This window comes from Tachyglossus aculeatus, chromosome 27, assembly GCF_015852505.1.
Source record: "Tachyglossus aculeatus isolate mTacAcu1 chromosome 27, mTacAcu1.pri, whole genome shotgun sequence".
Taxonomy (NCBI): domain Eukaryota; kingdom Metazoa; phylum Chordata; class Mammalia; order Monotremata; family Tachyglossidae; genus Tachyglossus; species Tachyglossus aculeatus.
Genome location: NC_052092.1, coordinates 1,543,530 through 1,558,390, shown reverse-complemented (window position 1 = coordinate 1,558,390; position 14,861 = coordinate 1,543,530). Strand labels below are relative to the sequence as shown.

Below are 14,861 nucleotides of genomic sequence, written 5' to 3'. Positions count from 1 at the left end.
CTATGTGCAGAGCACTGTACTAAGCGCTTGGGAAGTACAAATTGGCAACATATAGAGACAGTCCCTACCCAACAGTGGGCTCACAGTCTAAAAGGGGGAGAGCCAGCGCTTAGTACTATGTGGTGCTTGCCACATACTAAGCTCTTAATGAATACTATTATTATTATTATTATTGTTTAACTATGGTTGTCCACCAGCCCCATCCTACCTTTGACACTTGTTCCTGCCCCATGCCCCGGTTTGGGTCCCTGAGCTGGACTTTGTATGGTCTCATTCGTCAACTAACTGGCTCCCAGCTACAGTCCTGGCCACGGGCCACTGGCCACAGTGGCCGCTAGTCACAGGAACCGGGAAAGAAATTAATTTATGTTTTTGGAGAAGTTGGGGGGGTGTATTCTCCCATCACATCCTCCCCCTAAACTCGTGGCCCTCAGGGAGCCTCACTCCCCCTACTCAACAGGATCAGAGAGCCAAACGCAGAAGACGTGACCCAAGTGAGGATACCAGGGAAGGGAAACCAAAAATCGCACTCGAGGCAAGTGAAGCGAGATTGCCAGGCTCCGGCCAGGGAATCACACCACAGAATCCACCGGAGAGTGTCGAGGGAAACAGGAAAACAGCGTGGGAAGGAGCATGGCTTAGTGGAAAGAACAGAGGCCTGGGAATCAGAGTCCCTGGGTTCTAATCCCGGCTCTGCCGCTCACCTGTTGTGTGACCTTGGGCAAGTCGCCTCACTTCTCTGGGCCTCAGTTACCTCATCTGGAAAATAATAATAATTATAATTATGGTATTTTTAAACGCTTACTACGTGCTCAGCACTGTTCTAAGCGTTGGGGTACAAGGTAAGCAGGTTGTCCCATTTGGGCCCATTTTACAGATGGGGATTCAGATTAGTGGTATTTGTTAAGTGCTTACTCTTCGCCAGGCACTGTGCTAAGCGCTGGGGAAGATACGAGCTAATCAGGTTGGACACAGTCCCTGTCCCAGATGAGGCTTGCAATCTTAAACCCCGTTTTACAGATGAGGGAACTGAAGCCCAGAGAAGTGAAGTGAGTTGCCCAAAGTCACACAGCTGACAAGTGGTGGGGCCAGGATTAGAACCCATGACCTCTGACTCCCAAGCCTGGGGTCTTTCCACTGAGTCACGCTGCTTCTCTGTTGATGACAGTTATGCGGATGAAGAGGAAGAAGGAAAGAGGAATTAGAGTTCTGACACAGAGAGACAGAGAGAGAGAGGGGGTGGGGGGAGTTTTCAGGGAAGATATAGGGCAGAGGCCAGAAAGGGAAGGAAAAAAAGTGGGAATATTCAGCCTGTCTAGTGGTTAGAGCCTGGGCCCGAGAATCAGGCCATGGATTCTAAATCCCGGCTCTGCCACATGCCTACTCTGTGACCTCGGGCAAGTCACTTTACTTCTCTGGGCCTCAGTTACCTCATCTGGAAAACAATAATAATTGTAATTATGGTATGGTATGTAAAACGGGGATTAAGACCATGAGCCACATGTGGGACAGGGACTGTGTCCAACCTGATTACCTTGTATCTGCCTCAGGGCTTAGAACAGTGCTTGGCACATAATAATCACTTAACAAATACCATAAGAAGTTAGGGTATTTATGAACTAAATCCAGAAGGATCAGATCAGACACTGTTGCTTTTAGACTGTGAGCCCACTCTTTTAGACTGTGAGCCCACTGTTGGGTAGGGACTGTCTCTATATGTTGCCAATTTGTACTTCCCAAGCACTTAGTACAGTGCTCTGCACATAGTAAGCACTCAATAAATATGATTGATGATGATGATGATGTTGCTATCCCTCCCAGAGAAGGAGAGAACAGCAAGGGATGATGGTATATTCCAGGAGAGAGCTGAGTTCGGTCAAAGAGCCTGAAGGAGAGGAGGCTGATATTCAGCCATTTCCTCCAGAACATCCATACTCTGTACTCTCCTGCCCTCCCAGCCACCCACAGCCTGCTTCTTCCCCATCTCTGCCCTCCGGATTCCAAAATCCGGCCTCTGGGTATTTAATTCCTGCCTCCGGGAATGGGCTTCATTTCCCAGCCCACTGTCCCAGGCTGGGAGTGGAAGCGGCGTGGCTTAATGGGTACAGCACAGGCTTGGGAGTCAGAAGGTCGTGGGTTTTAATCCCAGGTCCTCCACATATCTGCTGGGTGACCTTGGGCAAGTCACTTCACTTATCTAGGCCTCAGTTCCCTTGTCTGTAAAATGGGGATTGAGACTGTGAGCCCCATATAGGACAGGGACTGTGTCCAACCTGATTTGCTTGTACCCACCCCAAGGCTTAGTACAGTGGCAGGCACACGGTAAGCACTTAACAAATACCACAATTATTATTATTATAACAGATACATTCCCTGCCCACAACAAACTTACAGTCTGGAGTCCCTGGAGGGGTCCACAATGAAGTTAGAGGGGTCTGAGTTGGTCTCTCACCTCTCGGATCCTTTCGTCTTCCAGTCTGTCCGCACATCCACCTGCTATCCATCCGCTGTTGTCCTTTGCTTACGTCAGGAATAAGCCATCCTCAGTCTCCCTGTAGCATTCACACCCGCAACTCTGGGGCTATGGGGAACATCAGAGGTTCATTCATTCATTCATCCAATTGTATTTATTGAGCAATTATTATTATTGCTATTATTATTAACATTCTGGCTGGGAGGGACGAGAACAGTGGGGACTCCAAGCCCTCTCTCGGAAACCCAGCTGGGCTGACCAGAGGGCATTTGCGTAGTTTTGGTAAGTTATGACCTCTTCTTGGGGAATTATCCTGCCCTGTCTGGCAGGAGGGGAGGGGGAGAGAGCCATGTACCCCATGCCTACTTCCTGTCTCTCCTCCAACCCACCCTGCCACCCTTTCCCGGAAAGCTACAGCGTTAATTCCCCGACACTCCTCCCGGAGAGGAAAGACAGGCACATGCTGAAAAGGGCGAATCCACGCAAAGCAGCCGCAAATGGGAGCGTCTGGGGGTGGGGAAAGGGGGCAGCTTGGGGAGTCTAAGCCGAGAGTCAGAGGCTCTGGGTTCTAATCCCGGCTCCGCTCTGTGTCTGCTGAGTGAGTTTGGGCAAGTCACTTCACTTCTCCGGGCCTCCGTTCCCTCGTCTGGAAAATGGGGATTTAGACTGTGAGCCTCAAGTGGGACAGGGACTGTATCCAACCTAATAGACTAGCACTAAGAACAGTGGTTGGCACATAGTAAGTGCCTAACAAGACTTGTCCTGCCTTATGATGTTGAGTCGTCTCCGACCCACAGCGACTCTGTGGACACAACTCTCCCGGAATGCCCCACCTCCATCTGCAATCGGTCTAGTGGCTTTCTTGGCCAAAAATACAGAAATAATTTACCATTGCCTTCACAAATACTATAATAATGATAATAATTATTATAATTATTCTACAGGTCTCAGTTTCCCTTCTGTATAATGGGGATTAAGACTGTGAGCCCCATGTGGGACAGAGACCGTATCCAACCCGACCTGTGTGTATCCATCCCAGCGCTTAGTACGGTGCCTGGCACATAGTCAGTTCTTAACAAATACTGTTGTTATTATTATTAATGAACCTGTATCTGGGCCGGACAGCTTTCCCTCCGAACCTCTTAGAGCTCCCCAACTCTCAGTGACCCTGACTTCAGGAGGGGGTGCTTGGCATGAAGGAGGAAGCTACAGGCCTGGACAGAGCAGGAGAAGCAACTGGAGATGGTCAGTGCAAGGCTCAATCAATCAATCAATTGTATTTATTGAGTGCTTACTGTGTGCAAAGCACTGTACTAAGTGCTTGGGAGAGGACAATAGAACATCTGACACATTCCTTGCCTGCGATGAGCTCACAGGCTGGGGGGAGACAGACATTAATATAAATAACTAAATAAATAAATTTCTGACATACGGATCTATACATATGTGCTGTGGGGAAGGGAGGGAGGATGAATGAAGGAGCAAGTATGAGCGGCACAGAAGGGAGTGAAAGAAAAGGAGAGGAGGGCTCAGTCAGGGAAGGCTTCCTGGAGGTGATGTGCCTTCAATAAGGCTCTGAAGTTGGGGAGACGGGTCTAGAGATGGTTGTCCCCTTCGGTCGCGGGATCAAGGCAGGAATGAGGTGTGGAGAGCTGGGGAGGGCCAGTGGGGAGGGGGGCCCACAACAGTGGAAGAGGAGGTGGACAGTCTGGGATCCAAGCCAGGCCCAGATGTGGGGATTCCCCTAGGCAGGTGGGCTTCAAAGCCCCTCCGTCAGGACGGGGTCGCGTTCAGCTTGGTCTCCTTCACTGGCGGGGGAAGGGGTTGGTTGTCCATGCTGATCAGGTCTGGGGCTCCTGGTTGGGTTGGGATTGGGATGGGGTTGGGACAGGGATGGGGCTGGGAATGGGACTGGGATGGGGTTGGGACTGGGATGGAGCCGGGCCTGGGCCTGGGAGAAGTTTCAGGTAATACCGGACGGGCCCCAGGCCAACGCTCTTTCTCTGTCCCTCGCCTGACTCTTCTCAAATGCCAATGCCCCACTGGGTGCCTGGCAAGGGCTGGGGCGAGGGTTAGCACCTGGTTTAGCCGGGGGTGGGGGGAGGCATCTTTGGAGGGGGGGCCCGCCCCCTCACCCCCACATCTGCCCGCAGCGAGGATGACGCCGCCACCGTGTACCGAGCGGCCGCGATGCTCAACATGACGGGCTCCGGATACGTGTGGCTTGTGGGCGAGAGGGAGATTTCGGGGAATGCCCTGCGCTACGCCCCTGATGGTACGTCCCCTGGTCTGTCCTCCCTGCAGCAGGGGAGGTGGTTGGGTGTCCAGTGCAGTGTCGGCCACGGGGTGAGGGACTAGGATTTCTCCCAGTCTCACCTGACTCCGGGTGGGCGAGGGTGGCACTTCCCATGCCTTGAAACAGGGCAGAGGATGGCAGAGGGGCAAGGGATGAATACGGGTGCTAGTAGGTCCGGCCTTGGCATCACACGGGCCTTTCCCTGGTGAGTCAGAGAAAGGACTCTTGTCGGTTGTTGTGGGGTGGGGAGGGATGAGGCGAGGGCATCCTATCATGGCTCTGTCCATCCGCCCCCCCAGGAATCATCGGCCTGCAGCTAATCAACGGCAAGAACGAGTCGGCCCACATCAGCGACGCGGTCGGGGTGGTGGCCCAGGCCGTGCACGAACTCTTCGAGAAGGAGAACATCACCGACCCGCCCCGGGGCTGCGTGGGTAACACCAATATCTGGAAGACGGGGCCCCTCTTCAAGAGGTTGGTGGGCCTCCAATACCTTGGCCGGCCGGAGTTTTGGGGGGCACGGAGATTGGCTTTGACCCAAGCCGAAACCCCGGAATGCTCTAGGCCGTAAGCTCACTGCGCGCGGGGAATGTGTAGTAATACTAGTAATAATGGTATTTGTTAAGCCCTTACTATGTACCAAGCACTGTTCTAAGCACTGGAGTAGATACAAGGTAATCAGGTTGTCCCACGTTGGGCTCACAGTCTTAATCCCCATTTTACACATGAGGTAACTGAGGCCCAGAGAAGTGAAGTGACTCGCCCCAAGTCACACAGCTGGCAAGTGGCAGAGCCGGGATTAGAACCCACGACCTCTGACTCACAAGTCCGGGTTCTTTCCACTAAGCCACGGTCCGTTTATTCATTCATTCAGTTGCATTTATTGAGCACTTACTGTGTGCAGAGCACTGTACTAAGCGCTTGGGAAGTTGTAGTACTCTCCCAAACGCTTAGAGCAGTCCTTTGCACATAGATCACACTCAATAGCAGCATGATGCAGTGGACAGAGCAAGGGCCTGGGTTCTAATTCTGGCTCCGCCACTTGTCTGCTGTGTGACCTTGGGCAAATCACTTCACTTCTCTGGGCTTCAGTTACCTCATCTGGAAAATAGGGATTGAGACCGTGAGCCCCAGTATGGGACAGCGACCGTGTACAGCCTGATTTGCTTGTATCCTCCCCAGCGCTTAGTACAACGCCTGGCACATAGTAAGCACTGAACAAATACCATTATTACAATAAATATATAATTTCTAATTATAATAAATATGATCGAATGAACGAGTGCTGGCCAACAGGGAACTGACGAAGGCTCAGGGCCTTATTTGGTAGCCCTGAAAACCCTCCCCCCCCTCCTCCTCCCACCCCAGGGTGCTGATGTCATCCAAATACTCAGAGGGAGTGACAGGCCGCGTCGAGTTCAACGAGGACGGAGACCGGAAATACGCCAACTACAGCATCATGAACCTGCAAAACCGCAAACTGGTGCAAGTGGGAATCTTCAACGGGAGTCATGTAAGGGGAGGGGGCCGGGAGACCGGTAACAGGAATCACGTGGGCGAGGGGCGAGGAGGGTGGAGGACCAATAACAGGAGATATGTCGGAGGGGAGACAATAGAACCGGAACCGTGTTGGAGCGGGAGATCCATAACAGGAGCCGTGTTAGAGGGGAAGACCAATAAGAGGAGCCATGATGGAGCGGGAGATTAATAACAGGAGGCATGTTGGAGCGGAAAGCCTAGAATAGGAATCCTGTGGGTGGGAGGTATCAATCAGGGACCACATGAAGGGAGGAACCAATAATAAGAGCTACATAGGCGAGGAGACCTATACCGAGTCTCACTTGGAGAACTCATTCGCTCCCATGGCTTCAACGACCACCTCTGTGCGGATGATTCCCAAATCTCCATCTCCAGCCCTGATCTCTCTCTCTCTCTGCAGTCTTGCATTTCCTTCGGTCTTGAAAACACCTCTATTCGGATGTCCTCTCGTCACCTCTAACTTAATATGTCTAAAACAGAACTCCTCATCTTCCCACCCAAACCCTGTCCTCCCTCCAACTTTCCCATCACCGTAGGCGGCAACACCACCCTTCCTGTCTCGCAAGCCCGTCACCTTGGTGTTATCCTTGACTCCTCGCATTCAAGCCGTCGCTAAATCCTGTCGGTTCTACCTTTGCAACATCGCTAAAATCCATCCTTTCCTCTCCATCCAAACCGCTACCACGTTAATCCCGTCACGTATGCTATCCTGTCTCAATTACTATACCAGCCTCCCTTCCTCTTGTCTCTGCCGTGCTTCACTCTGCTGCCCGGATCCCTTTTCTACAAAAACGTTTAGACGTTTCCTTACTCCTCAAGAAACTCCAGCGGTTGCCCATCCACCTCCGCATCAGGAAAAAAACCCAACTAACTCCTCACCACCGGCTTTAAAGCAGTCGGTCACCTCGCCCCCTCCTACCTCCAACTGTCAGCTGTGTGACTTTGGGCAAGTCACTTCACTTCTCTGTGTCTCAGTTCCCTCATCTGTAAAAATGGGGATTAAAACTGTGAGCCCCCCGTGGGACAACCTAATCACCTTGTAACCTCCCCAGCGCTTAGAACAGTGCTTTGCACATAGTAAGCGCTTAACAAATGCCATTATTATTATTATTATTATTATTATTACCTCACCTCGCTCCTCTCCAATGCCAACCCAGCCCACACACTTCACTCCCTCTGATGCCAACCTGCTCACTGTACCTCCATCTCGTCTATCTCGCCAATGATCCCTCACCCATATCCTGCCTCTGGCCTGGAATACCCTCTTTCCTCAAATCCAACAGATAATGACTCTCTCCCCCTTCAAAGCTTTATTGAAGGCCCGTCTCCTCCAAGAGGCCTTCCCTCACGAAGCCCCTCTTTCCTCTTCTCCCACTTCCTTCTGCATCATCCTGACTTCCTCCCTTTACTCATCCCCCTCTCCCAGCCCCACGACACTTATATCTGTATCCGTCATCTATTTATTTCTGTTAGCGTCCGTCTCCCTCTCTAGACCGTAAGCTCGTCGTGGACAGGGAATGTGTCTGTTTATTGTTGTACTGTACTCTCCCAAGCGCTTAGTACAGTTCTCCGCACACATTAAGTGCTCAATAAATGCGATTGGATGAATGAATGAAAGGGAGGGGCCCAGTAGGGATAGGTAAGGGAAGAACGAGGGGACCCAGGAGCCTTACTCCCAGCTGGTTGTCCCCTCTCACCGCTCCTACCTTCCCCCCAACCACAGGTCCTGCCTAATGACCGGAAGATCATCTGGCCCGGCGGGGAGACGGAGAAGCCGCGGGGATATCAGATGTCCACTAGGCTGAAGGTGAGAGCAGGAGGCGTGGACAGAGGGTGGAGGGTGGACGGATGGACAAGTAGATGGTGACCCTCCTCAGCCATGGGCTATGGCCCAAAGGTCAGACTTTGGGCAAGTCACTTAACTTCTCTGTGTCTCAGTTCCCTCATCTGTAAAATGGGGATTAAAACTGTGAGCCCCCCGTGGGACAACCTGATCACCTTGTAACCTCCCCAGCGCTTAGAACAGTGCTTTGCACATAGTAAGCGCTTAACAAATGCCATCATTATTATTATTATTACCTCACCTCTCTCCTCTCCTACGCCAACCCAGCCCACACAGTTGACCTCCCCCACATTTCCACCCCAGCCTGGGTCTCTGCCCCCTCTCCCTTCTAGACTGTGAGCCCGTCGTTGGGTAGGGACCGTCTCTCTATGTTGCCGAATTGTACTTTCCAAGCGCTTAGTACAGTGCTCTGCACACAGTAAGCGCTCAATAAATATGATTGAATGAATGAATGAATGAATGAGTCAGAAGGACCTGGGTTCTAATCCTGGCTCTGCCGCTCTTCCGCTGTGTGACCTTGGGTGAGTCACACAAGATCGGATTGTACTCTCCCAAGTGCTTAGCATAATGCTCCTCGCACCCTCTCCCGTCCCCTCATCGACCTCACAGGGACCGGACGGATTCGGGTCACTGGGCCAGGGTTGGAGGGGGCCAGTTCAGTGGCTGGTTCATTCATTCATTCATTCAATCGTATTTATCAAGCGCTTACTGCGTGCAGAGCACTGTACTAAGCACTTGGGATGTCCAAGTCGGCAACATCTGGAGACGGTCCCTACCCAACGACGGGCTCGCAGTCTAGAAGGGGGAGACAGACAACAAAACAAACCATGTGGACGGGTGTCAAGCCGTCAGAACAAATAGAATTAAAGCTAGATGCACATCATTAACGAAATAAATAGAATAGTAACTATGGACAAGTAAAATAAATAGAGTAATAAATCTGTACAGACATATATACAGGTGCTGTGGGGAGGGGAAGGAGGTAGGGCTGGGGGGATGGGGAGGGGGAGAGGAAAAAGGGGGCTCCGTCTATACTAAGTGCTTGGAAAGTACAATTTGGCAACAGATAGAGACAATCGCAACCCAACAACGGGCTCACAGTCTATCGCGCTCCCCTTTCTGGCCCCAGATCGTCACAATCCACCAGGAGCCGTTTGTGTACGTGAAGCCCACCCAGGGGGACGGGACCTGCAAAGAGGAGACCACCGTCAACGGTGACCCCATCAAGAAGGTCATCTGCACCGGCCCCAATGAGACCACCTATGGAAGCAGTGAGAAGCCGAGCAGGCGGGTGGGGGGGTAGGCCCAGGGCGAGTATATGTCAGGGGGCGAGGAAGCGGGTACCCCAGGGCAGCTTGGACGAATCCAAGGAATCCTCAACCTTTTTTTTGTGGTATCTGCATCTGCCAGGCACTGTAGTAATAATAATGACAATTGCGGTCTTCGTTAAGCGCTCACTAGGCATTTTATTAAGCGCTTACTATGTGCAAAGCACTGTTCTAAGCACTGGGGAGGTTACAAGGTGATCAGGTGGTCCCACGGTGGGGGCTCACAGTCTTAATCCCCATTTTCCAGATGAGGGAACTGAGGCCCAGAGAAGTGAAGTGACTTGCCCATAGTCACACAGCTGACAGTGGGAGGAGCCGGGATTTGAACCCGTGACCTCCGACTCCAAAGCCCGGGCTCTTTCCGCTCAGCCACGCTGCTTCTCACTACGTTCCAGGCACTGTATACTAAGCGCCGGGGTGGACACGAGCAGACTGGGTTGGACACAGTCCCTCTCATTCATTCATTCAATCGTATTTATTGAGCGCTTACTGGGTGCAGAGCACTGGACTAAGCGCTTGGGAAGTCCAAGTGGGCAACATATAGAGACAGTCCCTACCCAACAGCGGGCTCACGGTCTAGAAGGGGGAGACGGACAACAAAACAGAACATATTAACAAAATAAAATAAATAGAATACATTTGTACAAGTAAAATAAATAAATAAATAGAGTGATAATAGGGCTCACGGGCTTCATCCCCATTTGCCAGACGAGGGAACTGAGGCGCAGAGAAGCCAAGTGACTTATCCGACGTCACACAGCAGACGAGTGGCGGAGCCGGGATTAGAACCCACGTCCTTTCGACTCTCTGGCCTGGGTTTTATCCATTAGACCGTCTGAGGGGCGGGTGTCTGGGGAACAGGTCCCCTCTCCCAAGATGATAATTACCCTCTCCTCCTTCTCCATCCTTATCCTCTAACTGGGACTCCCAACTGATTAATCAATCAACCAGTACTATTTATTGAACGCCTTCTGAATGCAGAGCACTGGACTAAGCACCACCTAGCAACCTCTAGACTGAGAGCTTGAAATGGGCAGGGAATGGGCCTGCTGATTCTGTTGCATTACGCTTTCCCAAGAGCTTAGTACAGTGCTCTGCACGTAGTAAGCACTCAGTAAATACCATTAATTGAAAAGCAGCGTGCCTCAATGGAAAGAGCCCGGGCTTGGGAGTCAGAGGTCATGGGTTCAAATCCCGGCTCCGCCGATTGGCTGCTGTGTGACTTTGGGCAAGTCACTTCACTTCTCTGGGCCTCAATTCCCTCATCTGTACAATGGGGATGAAGACTGTGAGCCCCACGTGGGACAACCTGATCACCCTGTATCCTCCCCAGCACTTAGAACAGTGCTTTGCACATAGTAAGCGCTTAACAAATGCCATCATTATTACTATTAATTGATTGATTAATAGATTATAATTAGTAGACATGATCTCTGTCACTTTATAACCCAGGACTTATAAGTTTGGCATCCCCAGCCCCATGAGAAGCAGTATAATAATAATAATGAAGGCATTTGTTAAGCGCTTACTATGTGCAAAGCACTGTTCTAAGCGCTGGGGAAGTTACAAGGAGATCAGGTCGTCCCACGTGGGGCTCACAGTCTTAATCCCTATTTTCCAGATGAGGTAACTGAGGCCCAGAGAAGTTAAGTGACTTGCTCAAGGTCACACAGCAGACATGTGGTGCAGCCAACAGGAGAAGCAGCGTGGCTCAGTGGAAAGAGCGCGGGCTTTGGAGTCAGAGGTCATGGCTTCAAATCCCGGCTCCGCCACTTGTCAGCTGTGTGACTTTGGGCAAGTCACTTCACTTCTCTGGGCCTCAGTTCCCTCATCTGGAAAATGGGGATTGAGCCTGTGACCCCCCAGTGGGACAACCTGCTCACCTTGTATTCCCCCCAGCGCTTAGAACAGTGCTTTGCACATAGTAAGCGCTTAATAAATGCCATCATCATTATTATTATTATTAGCCGGAATTCAAACCCATGACCTCCAAAATGAGCCATGCTGCTTCTCTTGTATCCCCCTCCAGCGCTTAGAACAGTGCTTTGCACATAGTAAGCGCTTAATAAATGCTATCATCATTATAATCATCATCATCAATCGTATTTATTGAGCGCTTACTATGTGCAGAGCACTGTACTAAGCACTTGGGAAGTACAAATTGGCAACATATAGAGACAGTCCCTACCCAACAGTGGGCTCACAGTCTAAAGGGGGGAGACGGAGAACAAAACCAAACATACTAACAAAATAAAATAAATAGGATAGATATGTACAAGTAAAATAAATAAATAAATAAAGAGTAATAAATATGTACAACCATATATACATAGTTATTATTATTATTATTATTATACTCCGGGCCTCAGTTCCCTCATCTGTAAAATGGGGATGAAGACTGTGAGCCCCCCGTGGGACAACCTTGATTACCCTGTATCCCCCTCCAGCGCTTAGAACAGTGCTTGGCACGCAGTAAGCGCTTAACAAATACCAACATTATTATTATTACTACACGGCTCTGGAGGGGGAGGATGGGGTTGGGAACGGGTGGGAGGCGCGGTGCTCCGAACACAGTAAGCGTTCAATAAATACGATTGAATGAATGAATGAATGTTGCCCTCCCCGCCCGGGCCGGAGCAGGGGGCTTGGGTGGGTTGAGGTCAGAGCTGCTTTTGCCGTCCACTACAGGTCGACATATTGTACCCCAATGCTGCTACGGCTTCTGTATTGACCTCCTCATCAAGCTGGCCCGGACCATGAACTTTACCTATGAAGTCCATCTAGTAGCCGACGGCAAGTTCGGCACCCAGGAGCGGGTAAGTCACCGGAGCCGGACGCCTCCTCTCCCCCAAGCCGGACCCCAGGCATCCGGGGCGGTTTGGTGGCCCCCGAATCGGGATCATTTATTTATTATGGTATTTGTTAAGCGCTTACCGGGGCATAACAGGGTGGCAGTGTGGCCTAGTGGAATGAGCACGGGGCTGGTAGTGGGAAAGCCCGGCTTCGCCACTTATCGGCTGTGTGACCCTAGGCAAGTCACTTCACTTCTCTGTTATTCATTCATTCATAATAATAATAATGATGGCATTTATTAAGCGCTTACGGGGGATAGCAGGGCGGCAGTGTGGCCTAGTGGAATGAGCACGGTGCTGGTAGTGGGAAAGCCCGGCTTCGCCACTTATCGGCTGTGTGACCCTAGGCAAGTCACTTCACTTCTCTGTTATCTCATTCATTCATTCATAATAATAATAATAATAATGATGACATTTATTAAGCGCTTACGGGGGTTATCAAGGCGGCAGTGTGGCCTAGTGGAATGAGCAAGGTGCTGGTAGTGGGAAAGCCCGGCTACTCCACTTATCGGCTGTGTGACCCTAGGCAAGTCACTTCACTTCTCTGTTATCTCATTCATTCATTCATAATAATAATAATAATGATGGCATTTATTAAGCGCTTACAGGGGATATCAAGGCGGCAGTGTGGCCTAGTGGAATGAGCACGGTGCTGGTAGTGGGAAAGCCCGGCTTCGCCACTTATCGGGTGTTACCCTAGGCAAGTCACTTCACTTCTCTGTTATCTCATTCATTCATTCATAATAATAATAATGATGGCATTTATTAAGTGCTTATGGGGGATATCAAGGCGGCAGTGTGGCCTAGTGGAATGAGCACGGTGCTGGTAGTGGGAAAGCCCGGCTTCGCCACTTATCGGCTGTGTGACCCTAGGCAAGTCACTTCACTTCTCTGTTATCTCATTCATTCATTCATAATAATAATAATAATAATAATAATAATGACGGCATTTATTAAGCGCTTACTATGTGCAAAGCACTGTTCTAAGCACTGGGGAGGTTACAAGGTGATTCAGGTTGTCCCAAGGGGGGCTCACAGTCTTAATCCCCATTTTACAGATGAGGTGACTGAGGCACAGAGAAATAAAGTGACTTGCCCAAAGTCACCCAGCTGACAATTGGTGGAGCTGGGATTTGAACCCATGACCTCTGACGCCAAAGCCTGTGCTCTTTCCACTGAGCCACGCTGCTTCTTCATTCATTCAATCGTATTTATTGAGCACTTACTGTGTGCAGAGCACTGTACTAAGCACTTGGGAAGTACAAGTGCTTAGAGAAGCAGCGTGGCTCAGTGGAAAGAGCCCAGGCTTTGGAGTCAGGGGTCATGGGTTCGAATCCTGGCTCCACCACTTGTCAGCTGTGTGACTTTGGGCAAGTCACTTAACTTCTCTGGGCCTCAGTTCCCTCAACTGTAAAATGGGGATGAAGACTGTGAGCCCCCCGTGGGACAACCTGATCACCTTGTAACCTCCCCAGCGCTTAGAACAGTGCTTTGCACATAGTATGCGATTAATAAATGCTATTATTATTATTATTATTATTATTACAAGTCGGCAACAGGTAGAGATGGTCCCTACCCAACAACGGGCGCACGGTCTAGAAGGGGGAGATGGACAACAAAACAAAACATGTGGACAGGTGTCAAGTCATCAAAATAAATAGGGATTGAGACTGTGAGCCCCACATGGGACAGGGGCTGGGCCCAACCCGATTTGCTTATATCCACCCCAGCGCTTATAACAGCGCCTGGCATATAATAAGCGCTTAACAAATACCGTAATTATTATTATAACCCCAGTGGAAAGAGCAGGGGGCTCGTAGTCAAAGGACTTGGGTTCTAATCCCCGCTCCACTACTTGTCTGCTGTGTAACCTTGGGTAAGTCACTTCAATTCCTTGTGCCTCAGTTACCTCAACTGAAAGATGGGGACTAAATACCTGTTATCCCTCCTACTTAGTCTGAGACCCACAGGAGGGGCAGGGATCGTGTCTGACCTGATTAATTTGTCCCTTCCTCAGCGCTTAGAACAGTGCTTGACACACAGCAAGCGCTCAACAAATACCATTCAAAAAAAAAAAAAAGGAAACCCCAGCCGTGAGTCAGGAGAGTTGGGTTCTAATCCGGGGCTCCACCCCCTGCCATAAAGTCACTTCTCTGGCCCTCAGTCCCCGCATCTGTAAAATGGGCAGGAAATACCCATCCTCCCTCCCTCCTTAGACTGGGAGCCCCCCGTGGGACAGGGCCCGTATCCAATCTGATTTGCTTGCATCCTCCCTAGCGCTTAGTAAAGTGCCTGGCACCTCGTAAGCGCTGAACAAATACCATCATCATCATCATCATCATCAATCGTATTTATTGAGTGCTTACTGTGTGCAGAGCACTGTACTAAGCGCTTGGGAAGTACAAGTTGGTAACATAGAGAGACAGTCCCTACCCAGCAGTGGGCCCACAGTCTAAAAGAGTCTATAGAAAGTCTATAACTGTCTATACCACAGTTATAATTATTAATCAATGCTTTCCTGAGGGCTGAG

The 14,861-nt window shown here is 50.5% G+C and overlaps 1 protein-coding gene across 12 annotated transcripts in view; it reads left to right on the top strand.

Moving 5' to 3' along the window:
• GRIN1 (glutamate ionotropic receptor NMDA type subunit 1) overlaps positions 1-14,861 on the top strand; it is a 69,745-nt gene that overhangs the window by 32,530 nt on the left and 22,354 nt on the right. For all 12 annotated transcript variants that reach the window (XR_005456423.1, XR_005456422.1, XM_038767832.1 and 9 more), the window contains 6 exons: positions 4,627-4,748; positions 5,069-5,243; positions 6,138-6,282; positions 8,032-8,115; positions 9,281-9,422; positions 12,168-12,295. Coding sequence is in view for 10 of the 12 variants with exons in the window: in XM_038767832.1 (XP_038623760.1) it covers positions 4,627-4,748; positions 5,069-5,243; positions 6,138-6,282; positions 8,032-8,115; positions 9,281-9,422; positions 12,168-12,295 (796 nt within the window). In the remaining 2 variants the exon portion in view is untranslated. The remainder of the gene's footprint in view (positions 1-4,626; positions 4,749-5,068; positions 5,244-6,137; positions 6,283-8,031; positions 8,116-9,280; positions 9,423-12,167; positions 12,296-14,861) is intronic.